General features: G+C 43.5%; 2 protein-coding genes and 1 long non-coding RNA gene across 8 annotated transcripts in view; all 3 read right to left on the reverse strand.

The window, feature by feature from the left end:
- Positions 1-837, reverse strand: part of IGDCC3 (immunoglobulin superfamily DCC subclass member 3) — a 128,733-nt gene extending 127,896 nt beyond the window's left edge. For both annotated transcript variants that reach the window (XM_087972846.1, XM_087972845.1), the window contains exon 1: positions 622-837. In XM_087972846.1, the coding sequence (XP_087828972.1) occupies positions 622-682 (61 nt within the window). In that variant the 5' untranslated portion in view covers positions 683-837. The remainder of the gene's footprint in view (positions 1-621) is intronic.
- A 3,520-nt stretch (positions 838-4,357) lies between these two features.
- LOC148129709 (uncharacterized) lies at positions 4,358-4,782 on the reverse strand. The gene is made up of 2 exons (XR_015750808.1): positions 4,642-4,782; positions 4,358-4,542 (listed from the first exon to the last, which is right to left on the reverse strand). It is a non-coding gene; the product is annotated as an uncharacterized LOC148129709 (long non-coding RNA).
- Positions 4,783-7,249: 2,467 nt separating this feature from the next.
- The window catches only part of IGDCC4 (immunoglobulin superfamily DCC subclass member 4), an 80,311-nt gene continuing 72,696 nt past the window's right edge, over positions 7,250-14,864 (reverse strand). For 2 of the 5 annotated variants that reach the window (XM_087972850.1, XM_087972848.1), the window contains exons 19-21: positions 14,389-14,626; positions 12,149-12,310; positions 9,406-11,191 (exon numbers count right to left, since the gene is read on the reverse strand). In XM_087972850.1, coding sequence (XP_087828976.1) covers positions 10,658-11,191; positions 12,149-12,310; positions 14,389-14,626 — 934 coding nt within the window. In that variant the 3' untranslated portion in view covers positions 9,406-10,657. Of the gene's footprint in view, positions 8,727-9,405; positions 11,192-12,148; positions 12,314-14,388; positions 14,627-14,864 lie in introns of those variants that run through there. The other 3 variants (XM_087972849.1, XM_087972847.1, XM_087972851.1) reach the window with 2 other exon arrangements.

Below are 14,864 nucleotides of genomic sequence, written 5' to 3' on the forward strand. Positions count from 1 at the left end.
AGGGTGCGGAGCAGGTGTCTCTGAGTGGCTGCTCCAATCTGGAAGGAAGGGAAGAAAGGCGAGAGAGAGAGAGCTACGAAAGGAGGGGGAAAGAAGGAGGAAAGGAAGGAGGTGTAGAAGAGGCGAGCGAGGGAGGGAAGGAACGAAGGAGAGAGCAAGAGAGGCAGGGAAAGAGGGAAGAGACGGGTGAAGGAAGCAAGGAAAGAGGTGTGAAAGGGGAGAGCAAGTAAGGAACGAATGAATGAACGGACGGAGAGAGGGAGGGAAGGGAGGAAGGGAAGAAAGATGGAAGGGACGGGAACAGAGGAAAGAAGCGAAGGAAGCAAGGTAAGGTGTGAAAAAAGGAGGAAGAGAGGAAGGAAGGGAGGGAAGGAGAGAGAAAGAAAAAGAGCGAGAAAGAAAGAAAGAAAGAAAGAAAGAAAGAAAGAAAGAAAGAAAGAAAGAAAGAAAGAAAGAAAGAAAGAAAGACCTTCCCTGATCCAAGTCCACAAGTTCCAAGAAAGGCTCGGGCGGGTGAAAAAGGGCCCGGCTCCCATCAGCCCCCGGTCCCCCCCCCCCACTCCGCTCCCCCTCGCCCCTCGCCCTTCCCACCCTCCGCCCCGGGCCGGTCGCGGCGCTTACCGGCTCCCAGCGCCAGCAGCAGGAAGGCGAGCGAGCAAGCCGGCGTCAGCGAAGAAGCCATTGGCTTCGGGGCGGTGGGCGTCGGTCGGTTCACACACCCACCCACCCCGCTTCCCAGCACCTCCCGGAGCCGCCACCGGCGAGCGGAGGCCGAAGGAGGAGCGGCGGAGGCGGCGGCGGCGGGGCTGGGTGGGGCGCCGGGCTCCGGCGAGGCTGTGGACAAAGCGCCCGTCCGAGGTTGCGAGCGCAGGGATGGGGAGGTGGGGGGGGAGAGAAAGCCGGCTGGAGGAAGAGAGCGTGTGTGTGGGGGGCGTCCCGGGGCTGGAGCTCCCGAAGGCCGAGCTAGAGCCCCCTCCTCCTCCTCCTCCTCCTCCTCCTCAAACTGGGGCCGGGGTCGCCTTGCGCCATCTTGCCGGGCAGCAACGGCAGCAGCATCCTCGCCTGGTGCGCTCCGGGCTGTGGCTGCGCCCAGCCTGGCCTCTCGCTCCCGCCCGCGCTGCCCCCCACCCCACCCCCGGCCCAAGCCCCTCCCTCGGGAGGCCCGCGAAGGGGCAGAACAAAGGCGAGCAACGGCCGGAGGGGCAAGTGACTGACCGCCCCCCTCCTTTCCTCTTCCCCACCGCGCTCGAGGAGCTCCTGGACCAGCCGAAGGGCGCGCCCGCGCTCCTGGGCACCGAGGGAGGGAAGGGGGTTGGCGAAAGGTGGCACAAAAGAAAAGCGGATCTCCCCCCCCACCCCCCACACACATACACCTCCACACGCACGTGCAGCCGGGCATGGGATACTCCCTGGACCTCCTCCCTTCTCCTTCCTCGGGCATGGGGTGGAGGTGGGTCTCGCTGGAGGCTGGGGAGATGAAGTACCTGGAGTCCAGCGATTTGGGGAGGGGCGATAACGCCCCCCAGGTTGGCAACCCATTTTGCCCCTGCTCCCAGGAGGGGAGAAACCCAGCAAGCACCTGAGAGGAAGGGGGACACAAAATCCTGAAACAGCTGGGGTGGCTGTTGGCCGGGATCCCTGTTCCCATGTGCCTGTGCTGGGGAGGGATTATGGGAGCTGCAAGCCTGCACCTGGTTTGGCCAGGTTGGTGCCCAGGTGAGACCCAGCCCCCAGGCTTGGAGAGAGACAAGATCTCTTCCTTCCTTCCCTCCCCCCTCCCCTCCCCTCCCCTTCCTTCCCTTCCCTTCCCTTTCCTTCCTTCCTTCCTTCCTTCCTTCCTTCCTTCCTTCCTTCCTTCCTTCCTTCCTTCCTCTCCCTCCTTCCTTCCTTTCTTTCTTCCCAGTTAGATCTATGGAGACTGCAAGGAAGAGAAATTGTAACTGTGCAAAACAGTCATAAGTAGCATTTTTCAGTGCCGCTGTAACTTTGCACGGTCACTCAATGAGCTGTTGTGAATCGAGGACTACCTGTATGCTGCTTTTCCTTCTCACTGCTCTGTTTGCATGTTGGCATTTTCTTAGGTATTGCTACCTCCTTGGCATGCAAAATTCAGGATCCTCCCTCCACTCCTTTCTCCTTTCCTGAGATCTGCCAGAATAGAATGGAAAATCAAATAGAACAGTTGGAAGGAACCTTGTAGGTCTTCTAGTCCCTAACACCGTCAGGAAACCCTACAGCGCTTCAGACAAATGGTTATCCAATCTCATCTTTAAAAACTTCCAGTGTTGGAGAATTCACAACTTCTGGAGGCAAGTGGTTTCATTGGTTAATTGTTCTAGCTGTCAGGATCATCTTCTTCACTCACATAAATTGACTTTTGATTGCCACTTCTGACAATGTTCTAAATGACAAAATACACCTTCTGAACACAGGGGTTATTTTTAAGATCTTCCAATCAATAAAGCATTGGTTTGGACCAACCCTGGATATTTTTCTTCCAAAATACTGCACATCTCATTTTCTTCAGTGGGACTTATTCACATATAAGGCAGCATCAGAGGGCGGATTTAAACTGTGGTTTGTCTAAACCAGGGGTGTCCAACCTTGGCAACTTTAAGACTTGTGGACTTCAACTCCCAGAAAGCTGGCTGAGGAATTCTGGGAGTTGAAGTCCACAAGTCTTAAAGTTGCCAAGGTTGGACACCCCTGGTCTAAACAGTCTAGAAATCAGTTGCATTTGAGTGCCATTACCCCCACCCAATGCACAGCTTGGTTCGGTTCAACAAAAATCACTGGAGGTTTTGAAGAAGAGGTATAGGGACTCCAGCTTGAGCAGAGGGCTGGACTAGAAGACCTCTAGGGTCCCTTCCAACCCTGTTCTATGTTCTACAAAGGATTTTCTCTTGCACAAGCTTACACTTAATGCCAGTTGGTGGTTGTATGATCTATATAAGAGAGTTTCCAGATACAGCCAAATTTCTTTCAATCTGGATATTTTAAGCATGACACATTTATGGGTTATTTTCTTTGGTCATCTAATTTCAGTCTCAGTTCTCATTGTAAAGGTGCCAGTCTTAAGGAGAGGACATACAATACCATTTCTTCATAACTGGAGGAGAGTTTACCAAACATTGAAATCAGATTCCTTCCCTTGATGGAGAGAGCCAAGCAAAACAGTTCGCTTCACAGAACGGCTACTGAATTCCACTCCCCCGTCACTAACAGATTAGACCCAAGCTGGTAATAACCATTCCAATTGCATTAGAGGCACTTTGGTGGATAATTAGTCAAAAAGCAAATGGAAAAGGAATAAAATGCAGAAAATGCAACAGTTACTGCTTTTGGGTGTGTGGGTTGGAAGTACTAATCTTGTACGAGGCTACAATTATATTCCACCAAAATATGATAAGCTACTTTTGGGTACAGTGCCAATGTTAACAATGTGTTTAATGGAATGGTGTAGGTAGGAGAAGAGCAGGCAGAGGTGGGGGTGGAGTTAAATGAGCCATCAGCCTAGAATCATTACGTTCCCTCAAACGGTCTAATGCAATTCCTCCTGAAATCCATTGACCCTTATTTGGTACCAATTTAGTGTTGAACTTTCGTTGAATAGATTCTTGTATGTACACTTGAACAATATGTCTTTCTTTGGGCACCTTGAGATTATACCTGCTGAATATAACTCCTCATTGGCAACAGGAAGGGCATCTGGCCAGTAAATACTCAGCTCCATTCAGTTGCCCAGACTCCATCCCGCAAGGGATTATGGGGTCATTAAAAGAAAAGGATGGTGATGAGCAATAAATACTTTGAACTTCAACTTAACAGATAGTCCTGATTCTTTGAACCTGACAGATGAAGAGGAACACCCAGTTGTGAGTTTTTGCATCACAGTAAGCCATTGTTTTGCCAATAATGGATAGTTAAATAAATCTTAGCTAGCTAAATTGTAAGCTATAATCATGATTCACAAATCACAATATGTAGGTTTCTGTCATATGATAACCCAAACCGAATAAAGCACATTACAGCTCACCATAATGTAGGAAAGTATTTGCCAGCTGTACATAGCAATAGCTGGGGGTCTCCAGATGTGTAAAGTTTCAGCTTTTATAATCCCAGACCTATTGACAATTTTCAAAAAGATTAGCTGGGAACTATGTTATCTGCATAAGTAAATGTTAGCTAAGACTGAATGGACTCTTATCTGTATTTTAAAAAAAACCCAAGCTCTATTTGTGTAGAAAACCTGATGGAAATAAGTAGATTTATGGTCCTTGTTCCTAGAAGGATGCTTTGACAGTACAACTTGGATTGACAAGACAGTAGACCTTGAAATAAAATAGATTCTGAGAGCTTATTGGAAGAGATCAAGGTTTTTAATGTATGTGGGATGAGAAGGTAAAGGGGAAACCTTAAGCATCTGGTCCTGGCTGACCTCAAAAAAGAGCTTTTTAGATCTACCCAACTAAAATACCAGAAATATGAGTGGGCTACAACTTTAGCATCTGGACCACAAAGCATGTTGTAAAGCAGGATTTCCTAAACTTGGCACTTTAGGACTTCAACTCCCAGAATTCCCCAGCCAGCAATTCTGGGAGTTGAAGTCCATACATCTTTAACATTACCAAGTTTGGGGACCCCTAATCTAAAACCTTAACAATGGTGTAAATGCAGCACACCTGTCCAAAACAAGTCACCCCCCTATTGGTTTATTAACTTGGGTTTTCACACATGGGGATAATGCACGTTTTGTAAAAGCGGTCATTACATTAAGCTTAGAAGAACAGCTTGGAGACCAGATGAAAAGCCCGATAGGCAGTTGCTTAGCATGAGTTATACATTTCATCAATTTTTTTTAAAGGAGTAACTTAATAATAGAGGCATTAGCTGGGTTCAATTTGTTTGTGGTTTATGGGCATTTGTGGTATGGTATTAATACGAGGCACAGTATCCCAGTATGAATTAGGCATTAAACTGTGGCTGAAAAGATCGTAACAATGCAAACCCAACCAATTATCTCCAAGTGAAATTATTTTTGACTCTTGATTTTTCTTCTCTCCTGTTTCTTGACATCCTCTTTTAAAATGTGGGTATTTATTTGGTTAATACAAGGAACGGGAAGTTAAAAGATGTGGTACAATTAAGACTTGATTATTGATAGAAGTAGGTCACAGCTGAAATCATGTTGCAAAATGATCTGTAACTTTTTTTACTTGGCTTTCAAACAATCTGATAATTCCTTTGTATGTTAAGTCGATCATGTCCATTTTGACCAGTTCAGTGTTTGAAGGCTAGCATATGTCTAATTAAATCCAATGGGATCCCTTTTAATGTTGTCAATCAATCATCAATCTCCATCTATCCATCCATCCATGTATCTATCCTCACCTACCTACCCTATTTATATCATCTCTATCAATTATTTATTATCCGACTTTCTATTGTCTCTATGTTTATCATCTGTCATTTAACTCTTCCATTCTCAATTATCTATTGTCTGTCTGTCTATCTGTCTATCTACCTATCTCACATCTCTTTTGCTATCATAAATTCTCTCTCTCTTGCTTACATCATCACCCATCCACTAAAGGAACTCTGGATGGCAAACTGTGTGATGTTATGGTGAAGCCCTATAAAACTTTCAGAGAATGAACTGAGATTTGAACTCAATGAATCTCATTGGAACGGATTATAGCATAAAATCTGCTTCAGTGGGTTTCATGATCTGGCCATAAAGATCACATGGGGGCATCAAACTATGAAATACCCGGTGTAAATTGGAGCCTTTCTAAATGTCATTGTCAGAGTTGTAAGCACACACTTGGGTGTGTCAAAGCCCAACTCGTTCCTTTTGGTTCAAAGGATTTCAAGAAATTGGAAAACTTTCACAGTTAATTCTGCTATTGGTTTACTGTTCCTATTTTATATTATATCTTATTTAATTTAAAATAAATTTTAATTTAAATAAATAAATTTATTTATTTAAATTTAATTTAATTTAAAATAAAATAATGCATTTTTGTTCATATGATGTGAGAAACTGATTTGTTTCTGATGCTACCTGAAAAATTTGTCATTGCAGAACACTGGAAATTGAAAAAAGTGCATTTAATTGGATTGGTCAAATTTAGTAACATTGATAACCCCTACAACTGAGGATACAGGACATATTCAAGTATATCTTTACTATCTCCATGATTTCTTCAAATCTAGTTGGCATTTTTCACCAAGAAATTTATTTTTGTTGTGCAAAAAACATGCTGAGTAGAAATATTGAATATGGATATTGAAGAAGTTGTATTGCTCCCTAACATCACAGATGTATCCATATTTGTCTCTGGGTGTATGTATATATATATATGGAAATTCCACACATTTTAAACTTGTTAAAATTTTGGTTTTGTTCTGGGTATATGATTTCTTGTTCTCTATGTTTTTTTTTTAAACATTTGTCCAATGTTCAGTTTTCTCAATCAAAAAGCAAAACAAAAAAAAATCTATAACAGAAATAAGTTAAAAGTGGCAGCTTCTTTCAGATGACTTTAATTTTTTGCAAGGTGGAGGAAATGTGGAAATAGAATATTCATTATTAAAACCAGAAGTTTGGTAACACCTTTTCATATGCTCTGAATTTATTAAAAGGCGTTGGGTTCTGTTAGCTACACAAAATAAATGTGTTACTCTGAAAAAGTGGACCTCTGGTTTCTGTTTATGATGAAACACCGTTCTCTTTCTACACATGATCTTGATTCTATTTTGCTTTGTTGGCTATTTCCCCCTCCCCCCGCAAGTACAGTATTGGTAACCTGCAGGTCAGGGATAAATATATACCCCTTTTATTTGATACAGTTTAGATACGAAAGGGGAGTTGCTATCAAATCTTCTGTCACTCGGAGGAATTCCAGAAACAAAACAGCATTCTCTGGCCAAAGTATATGGCTTTCAAATGGCCACTTCATATCCTTTCTGCATTAGACCTAAATATGACAGATGAAGAATGGACAAACCCTGATTCATAGCCAGGAATAACCTGCTGAAACAGAATAGGCAATTATCCCAATGCCACAAAATCAGCTTCCCTATAATCTAAATGTCTTGCTTTTAACTAATTGTGTTTCAATTATTTATTTATTTTAATACTGGCCATTTCTGATATCATTTAGCAACATTGATCATAATGCATCAGTGAATTCTGCAAACATTTAAAGCAGAAGAGAGAAAGAAAGAAGAGAGTGGGACCAAAGAGCAAAATCTACTGCTTTATTTTTATTTAAAAAACAAAAAACAAAAAAAAAGCATGAGGTAGTTGTGTTAAGGGGAGAAGGGAGATACAATAGAGAAGAGGTGTAAAAAGGCTACACTAGAGCACACACTATTATTTTTTTTCGTCTCTTTTATATAAAATTAAATAATATAAGATGCTCTGAAGAAATTAAAAAATACATTGTCATACGTTAAAAAAGGAGAAAAAAAGATAGATCCAATACCTAAAATATTAGGTACAAGAATTCAGAGGCCTAAATTGGCAAAAAATGTCTGTTGCAAATCTAATGCAAAGAAAGGGAATCCTGCACGGATCCCAGTTACTTCCATGGGGCTGGTGCGGGGAAAATCCCCAGTAGCCTCCTAAACTAAATGCACAGATTGGTGAAGCAACCCAGATGGGACAACTCACTGCAGTCAATTCACCACGGCCAACCCGCTGCGGCCAACTCAACATGGCCAACTCAACACGGCCAACTCAACAACTCGCTATGGCCAACTCGCCACTTGACCCTTGCAGCGGGACAATTCAACAATTCTGTTTAATTATTTAAAGCAATGTAAACATTATTTGGATTTTTGTCATTCATTGACATATAATTTCGTCCCTCCTTTGGCATCCTTTCTTTAAATGATTCTGTTCCACTATTTCTTTGATATTAGTGTTAACTCTTGGCCCCAGAGCGGGTTTTTCCCTGCAGTGAGTTGGCTGAGGTGAATTGTCATGGACCCATCCCAGGAGGCTGAAGGAAGTCCTCAAGTTTTCAGTACAAGCTGTTAGAAGCACTCGCAGAGTGTGTAGTAAGAAACTGCCCCGCCTAACTTTTGAAAGAGTCATGTTACACAAGAGAAACAAGAGCTGTGAGAGAGATGGCTTTCAGCTTGGAATCCCCCAAGATATGAGGGGAACAGCCAGCTCTTATTTTTTTTTTAAAAAAAATATGCATTCCAAGGAAGGAACCTCCAGAGTTGAGAAAACGGGTTGCATCAGAGTGAAAAACCATGGTTGAATCATCTCTAGTTTTTCAAAAGATTCCACAGGGAGAACGTATCCATATGCTAATCTTCATCAGCTCTCAGCCAGGAGGAGTCCAGTCCAGTCCATCCTATTTCAGCCAAAATGATAAGACGAGGTTGGTAGGACTAGGACCTACCAAAGCTTGCTTCACCATAGTGTGTTGAAGAATCCACAGGTGGTTGGCTTTGAGAAAGATGCTGGTTGTAAACCATGATTTACAAACCAAGTGGCTGGCTGAACGTAAATTCATTCAGGTAATTTGATTTTGGCTTTGTGTATGATGTGTCTCATCTCAAAGCCTTAAGCAAGTTAATCAATTCTTTCGGTGCCCTGCAGACTGAAGTCACAATAACAAGGAACTCCAGTGAGGGTCACATTTTCTTAACCAGGTGAAGGAGGAAAATCTGCGGTTCTTGCATCACACTTAGCCATGTTTCTTCAACTGTGGATAGTAAAACAAATGGGTAGGTTCAACACTACTCAGGAAGATTACAATGTCCGCATTTGTTTTTCAGTCCTTTACTCAACTTTCCTGTTGCTCCAAGATTGCTCTTAGTCCTTGGTTATGTCCCCAGCTGAGGACCCTCTGCCAATCCCTGGGGGAGGGCTTCACTCAATGGGCCATATGTTATTGCAGCAGGAAAAGTATCATATCAGTAGGGTCTCCAAATCAAAGACAAGTAGAGACAGTCCACTGCATTGTTCCTGAAACTAATTCATGTGTGATTTTTTTTAGAACTTCATCACTGAAAGAATGGTCCATAGAAGACGGTCCACCTTGGAATGAGGGAATGTATATTATGTTCCACCTATAGCATGCCCATTTCAAGAGAATGCCACGGGGCCGAAGATTTATCACTGCAGCACCAAGTACTTTTCATAACTTATCAGCTCTGGCCAAAAATGGAACTATGTCATGAAGAAAACCTTCAGTTCTTTTCTTCATGGAGCTAAGGTACAAACACACTGGTTGCATGACAGGTTTCCTAGTCAGAGTCCCTCTTCAGGAGACTAACACACATCTAATGCAAAACACATCTGCAGTTTTGTCCTGGTGTGATTTACACTAGCCACACCTTTCATCAAACCCACAATGCCAGAACATGCTAGTGGGAAGCCGACAAGATTAATGTATTTATTGAGTGTTTGGTTAAACTTCTAACCATCCCGATGCTAATAGGAAAGGAAATCACATTCAGGCAATTGAGAATATTCCTCTGATTCAGTGCTTGAGTTCACACAACATGCTAAGCCAAGTTATGCTTTATCGGAGTCTGCAAACTAAACTAGCTGGGTTGACAAACCACATTCAACTGTAACCTGTGATTTATACACCATAAAGGTGGGTGGGTCACACAACACACTTAAGCTACAAATGAACAAACCATACTTTGCTTTGGTGCATTCTCTCTACATCTAGAGGCTGACAGTTATTTTTAAAGGGGGCTGAAAGTGGCTTGATACTTCAAACAGATTTGATAGGTTTTGGAGACCCGGGAGAGAAATATTTTCACAATTATCTTAATCAAAAGATCCTTGCAAAAATACATATGTATATTATTCTGATGCAAATTTCTTTTTTTCAGTTTGTGATGGACATTTGGAGACCGATGTGTCTTCTTAGTAAAAACAGTGTTGGCAAAAAAAAAAAAAATGCATCTGGCTTTAGTCCTAGCACCTAGGACAGTAGAACAAGGGACTCTACAAAATCTTCTCAGGCCATCTGACTTATTGCTTTCCATCTCTGCTTTATTTCATTCTTTGGAGACGTAGAAAAAGGGCACCTAAGATCTGTTACGACGTTCCAAAGAGCAGATCAACTCTGGGACCAACCTCACGATGTCTCATGAAACAGTCGCCTTCCCAACACAACTGGTTATGTGACAGCTGCACCTGGTAGTAAAATGGTGTATGTAGCTGGTGGGCTGGAAGGAAGCTTATAGGCCTTACGCTGCCTACTCCTGGATCTTTGTGGAGGCACAACATTAACTCATAATTGGTATGACGTTCACTGATTTTCCGTAGCCTTTGCCAGAGTGGCTGGGGAAGAGACGGCAGACACAATACTTCATGGGGGGAAGATCCTCCTTATAAAATCTTATGGAGCTAGTATCATTCCTTTCCCAATCACAAATTATGAGATTATTTAGTGCCATGAAGACCTAATCTTAATAGCTATTTTGTTTCTCCTAGCCAGTGGTGCAATTCAACCGGTTCACAACACTTCAGGAGAACCAATTTTAACTTTCTGAACCGTTTGGTGAACTGGTTGTTGGAAGAAACCGTTAGGGCAGAGAACCGGTTGTTTAAATGATTTGAATCCCACCACTGCTCCTAGCTCTGCCATGGCCAAGAATTTAATCAAAGCTCTCATCAAAGATGGTGGACGCATGCTGCATTTTCAAACCCGGAAGGCGAGTCAATTCTATTAGAGAGGCCACCATGTAGAAAGCCTTGTGGTTGGGCTGTGGGAAGGGCATCGCACAAGATGGGCTGTGTGTCCACTGCCCCTTTGTGGGATGACTCAGAGTCCCCGTTTCCCACTGCGTCCAAGCTTCCTCCAGGCTGGGGGAGCCCCACATCTGCTCCATGTAATTTGGAAGCTCTCCGGGGAGCCTCTTTCTTGATCTTCAGCAATGTATCGGGTTCTTCAGGCTCACCCTTGAGGTCTTGGTCTTGGGATATAACACTGAGATCTTGCTGAGAGGAACGGTAAGACACCTGTTTCGGTAGGTCTTCCATGGGGAATGTTTCTGGTTCACAATCCTTACAGGGGGTCCTTTCCAGGTCCAGCATGTGGAGTTGGGAGCCACAATCTCGGTTGGAGGCTAAGAAATCTGAATGGACAATGACCTCAGCTTCCAGTTGATTGAGGCTACTGGGTGGGTGCTCCTTTTTCGCTTCATTCTTAGGAATAATAATAAAAAAAAGGATTCTTAGAACTGTAGAAATGGATGTGGCACTAAGATCAACAAACCCAACTCCCTGTTAGTGCAAGAATTCAAATTTAAGTGAGTAAGCACATACCCAGTAAGTTCAAGGTAGATAGCAATAGCACTTAAGACTTATATACCACTTTACAGTGCTTTGCAGCCCTCTCTAAGCAGTTTTACGGAGTCAGCCTCTCGCCCTCAACAATTTCAACAACCTCAAACTGTCTACCGTGGACCTCACCCATTCCTAAGAGGTCCTTAAAGGGGGTGTGCATAAGTCCCTGTCTTACTGTCCCCATTTATCTGTATTTACTTCCTTTGTTCTTGTTTATGTTCTTACTTGTTATCTTGTACATATTTGACAAACAAACAAATAAATAAATTTGGGTCCTCATTTTACCGACCTTGGAAGGATGGAAAGCTGAGTCAACCTTGAGCCTGGTGAAATTTGAACTGCCAAATTGCAGGCAGCCAGCAGTCAGCAGAAGTAGCCTGTAGTACTGCACTGTAACCACTGTGCCACCGTGGCTCATCTCATAGATACAGGAGAAAGATGCTAAGTCACCCAACCTGACATTCTTTACAGTTGCTTGGATTAGACCATCCATAATTCTTAGCCAGGGGAGCTGTGACTAGTCTACCTTCAGAATCCTGCTATTTAGAAAACCAGGAAACCACCGGGAGAGGCTGGGAGCTTATTTCGCTATTTTATTTTGTTGGGCCATGTACAAAATCCAGAGCAGAAACAACCAAACGACGCGCAGCGCTTGAAAACAGTGCTCTGCTCAATGCATGATAAATCAGACGAGTATGATAAGTGAAGCTGAGCATCTTAAGAGAACTTCACCATCACCATAGTTAGTCTTTTAACTAAGTGGTGGGTCTCCATCCCATTAAGGATAGAAAATGTCTCCCTGCTGGGAATACACACCGTGACAACCTCGTAAACCAGAGCTTGCAACAAGAGCTTCTGTCCTCCATTGGAAGCCATCTTCAGTGATCCATTCAAAGTCATGGTGGGCTCTTTTGGAATGGGGACTCCGTAGCCAGCAATGCTGTTTGTCCAGCTGTTGAGAGATTTCTCCCACGGAGGCTGCTGAATCAAAAGAAAAAAGCACATTATCTCTAATCCCACACTGGCATTTATCTGCTTAAAGCTATTTTATTTGCTCTTCCTTCTGATTTTAATTTGACAGTGCTTTACAAGAGTTTTCAGCATAACATAGGACAACATGATCACAGCTTCATTTTAAAGACAAAGGACCTAGATGAACACAAAGGCTTTGGCTAGGAAAATCACAACATGGCTTCTGAAAAACCCTCTCAAAACAGCATTATATTTTTTTTCATTCCCTTTACTTGACAGCTATTGTGTTTCTGGAAGATACTAAAAGAACAACTTCAGCAGAAGACTTTAAATACACAACTTCATTAGAAAGGAAGACTGAAATAGGAAGACTGGAGCAATCAGGGTTCAAAGAATTTAGAGTTTCAAAGTTAAGCACCTGTATCTTGAATTGGTGGAAAAGGGGTAAAATACTTTGGAAAAAGGTATAAAATTGAGGTATTGTAGTTTCTGGACCTGCAAAAAGAGTGCTGGTCATTTTCTGCTTTATTTTGAAACTCAAAAACCTCTTCAAGGATAATGGATAGTAACACAACTTGAAAGTTCGAGGCAGAGGGATACTGTAACTAAATTGTGACTGTTCAAAAATTATAGAAGCATATATACATGTATGAGAAGTCTTCGTATATGCAATATTTTGTCTGGTTTCACTTTCTGTTTCTTTTCTCTTTTTCTGGTAAGTCAAAAAAACAAAAGCCATTTTTAAAAAGAAATGCAGCCACTGAGCAGTGTGTGTGTGTGTACGTGCGCGTATGTGCTTGCAAACAACTTTCAAGGTGGAAAAGTCTCCTGCTTGACTCTACGAACTGCAAAGAGCAGGACAGACAGACAGACAGACAGACAGACACACACACACACACACACAGAGTGATGTCTTAGCAGGTCAACTTTCAACTTTCAGCAGTGTATTTGCTTCCCTCTAGTGGCTGCACAAACGCAGGCAGGATTTACTGCTTTTAGAGTCGCTGTGTGCATTTGCGCTTACAATACATGTGTAAATGTTGGACTTGAAGTTATTAGTGGACCTTCTAAATGGGCAAAGGAGTGGGAGGGGTTTAAAAAAGGGGGCAGGGCCAATGGAAGGCAATACATGTAGCCCTTGACTTAATCATCATTTGTTCAGCAGCCACCTGAAGTTATAACAGGTAAAAGTAAAGATTTCCCTTGTCCAGTCATGTCCGACACTAGGGGGCAGTGCTCATTTCTGTTTCTTAAGGACCCAATGTTAAGGACACTTCTGTGGTCATGTGACCAGCATCAGAGGTGGTATTCAACCAATTCTGACCAGTTCTGGAGAACCAGTAGCAGAAATTATAAGGAGTTCAGAGGTAAATACCACCTCTGACTGGCCCCACCCCCATCTATTTGCAGCCTCCAGAGTCTCAGCTGGGTTTTCTTTTGTTGCCTGCACAGCAGTGGTGCATTTCAAAATTTTTTTTACCACCAGTTCGGTGGGCGTGCCTTGGTGGGTGTGTTTTGCATGCACACACACATTTTGCGAGTGCGTGAGCACGCGCCAAACATGCACTTTGAGCAGGTGCAGACGCTTTTTGACTCACTTCCTGCAATCCTGCACTATGTCACTTCAGCAGCTCTTCTGTACCGCGCAAAGCAGCTGCGCTTCAAAAGTAGGACATAAAGTTTAGCATGGGAGCCTGGGCGGGCGGGTGGGCCCAACAACTGAATCAGCGCTACCGGCTCAGCAGAACCGGACTGAACCGGTAAAAAACCCATCCCTGCTGCACAGGAGAATGGAGCTAGAAAGTGGGTTAGTGGGGGCGGAGAGGGAATAGAGATTTTGCAGTATATCCTTCTGCTGGAGTGGGGTGAAAACGAGAATTTTACAGTGTCCTTCCCCTGCCATGCCCACCAAGCCATGCCCACAGAACCAGTCATAAAAAAGATTTGAATAACACCAATGGCTACACACTAAAGGTGCACAGAGCAGCCGCCTTTGCGATTTGGGAATAGACAATCTACAGGATCTTCCTCTCCATAAGAAGAACGGGATCCCATAGAACACAACAAAAGGATCTTGGCCGTACCTTTATTGGGAGGTGGCCCACATTGTCCTCCAGAGGATGACCACGGATGAGACCATGAGCTTCAGTCAGCTCTGCACAATCACTCGGAGGTGAAGGAGCGCCGTCAGAAAGGGGAGCCATGAGGGACTCCATTTCGTGGGAAGTTGAAGGGATCACCGAGAGGGGCGCTGCCTGTCGGCTCCGGTGGTGGTACACATGGCTTCCTGAAGCTTGGGAATCCAAACCAGGCATAGATTTCCTACAGAAAGGAACGAGACAGTTATTGTTCACCAATGACAGCTCCGTAGACACTGATCCCAGACTGATCACAAGCCTGTAAAGGAAATCATGATCTTAGTCAATGCTGCTCGGAATGATGTTATTTTTCCCTGCTCAGGAATGATGGAAATGTGTTTTTTTATGTGTGTGTTTTTGTAGTTTTGTTGATTTGTGTTTGATGGCTTACTTGTACTGAGTTTTAATTGCAAACCTCTAAT

The sequence above is a fragment of the Notechis scutatus genome, chromosome 11 (assembly GCF_049901735.1).
Source record: "Notechis scutatus isolate UNSWTSFEM ecotype Mainland chromosome 11, rNotScu1.2, whole genome shotgun sequence".
Classification (NCBI taxonomy): Eukaryota; Metazoa; Chordata; class Lepidosauria; order Squamata; family Elapidae; genus Notechis; species Notechis scutatus.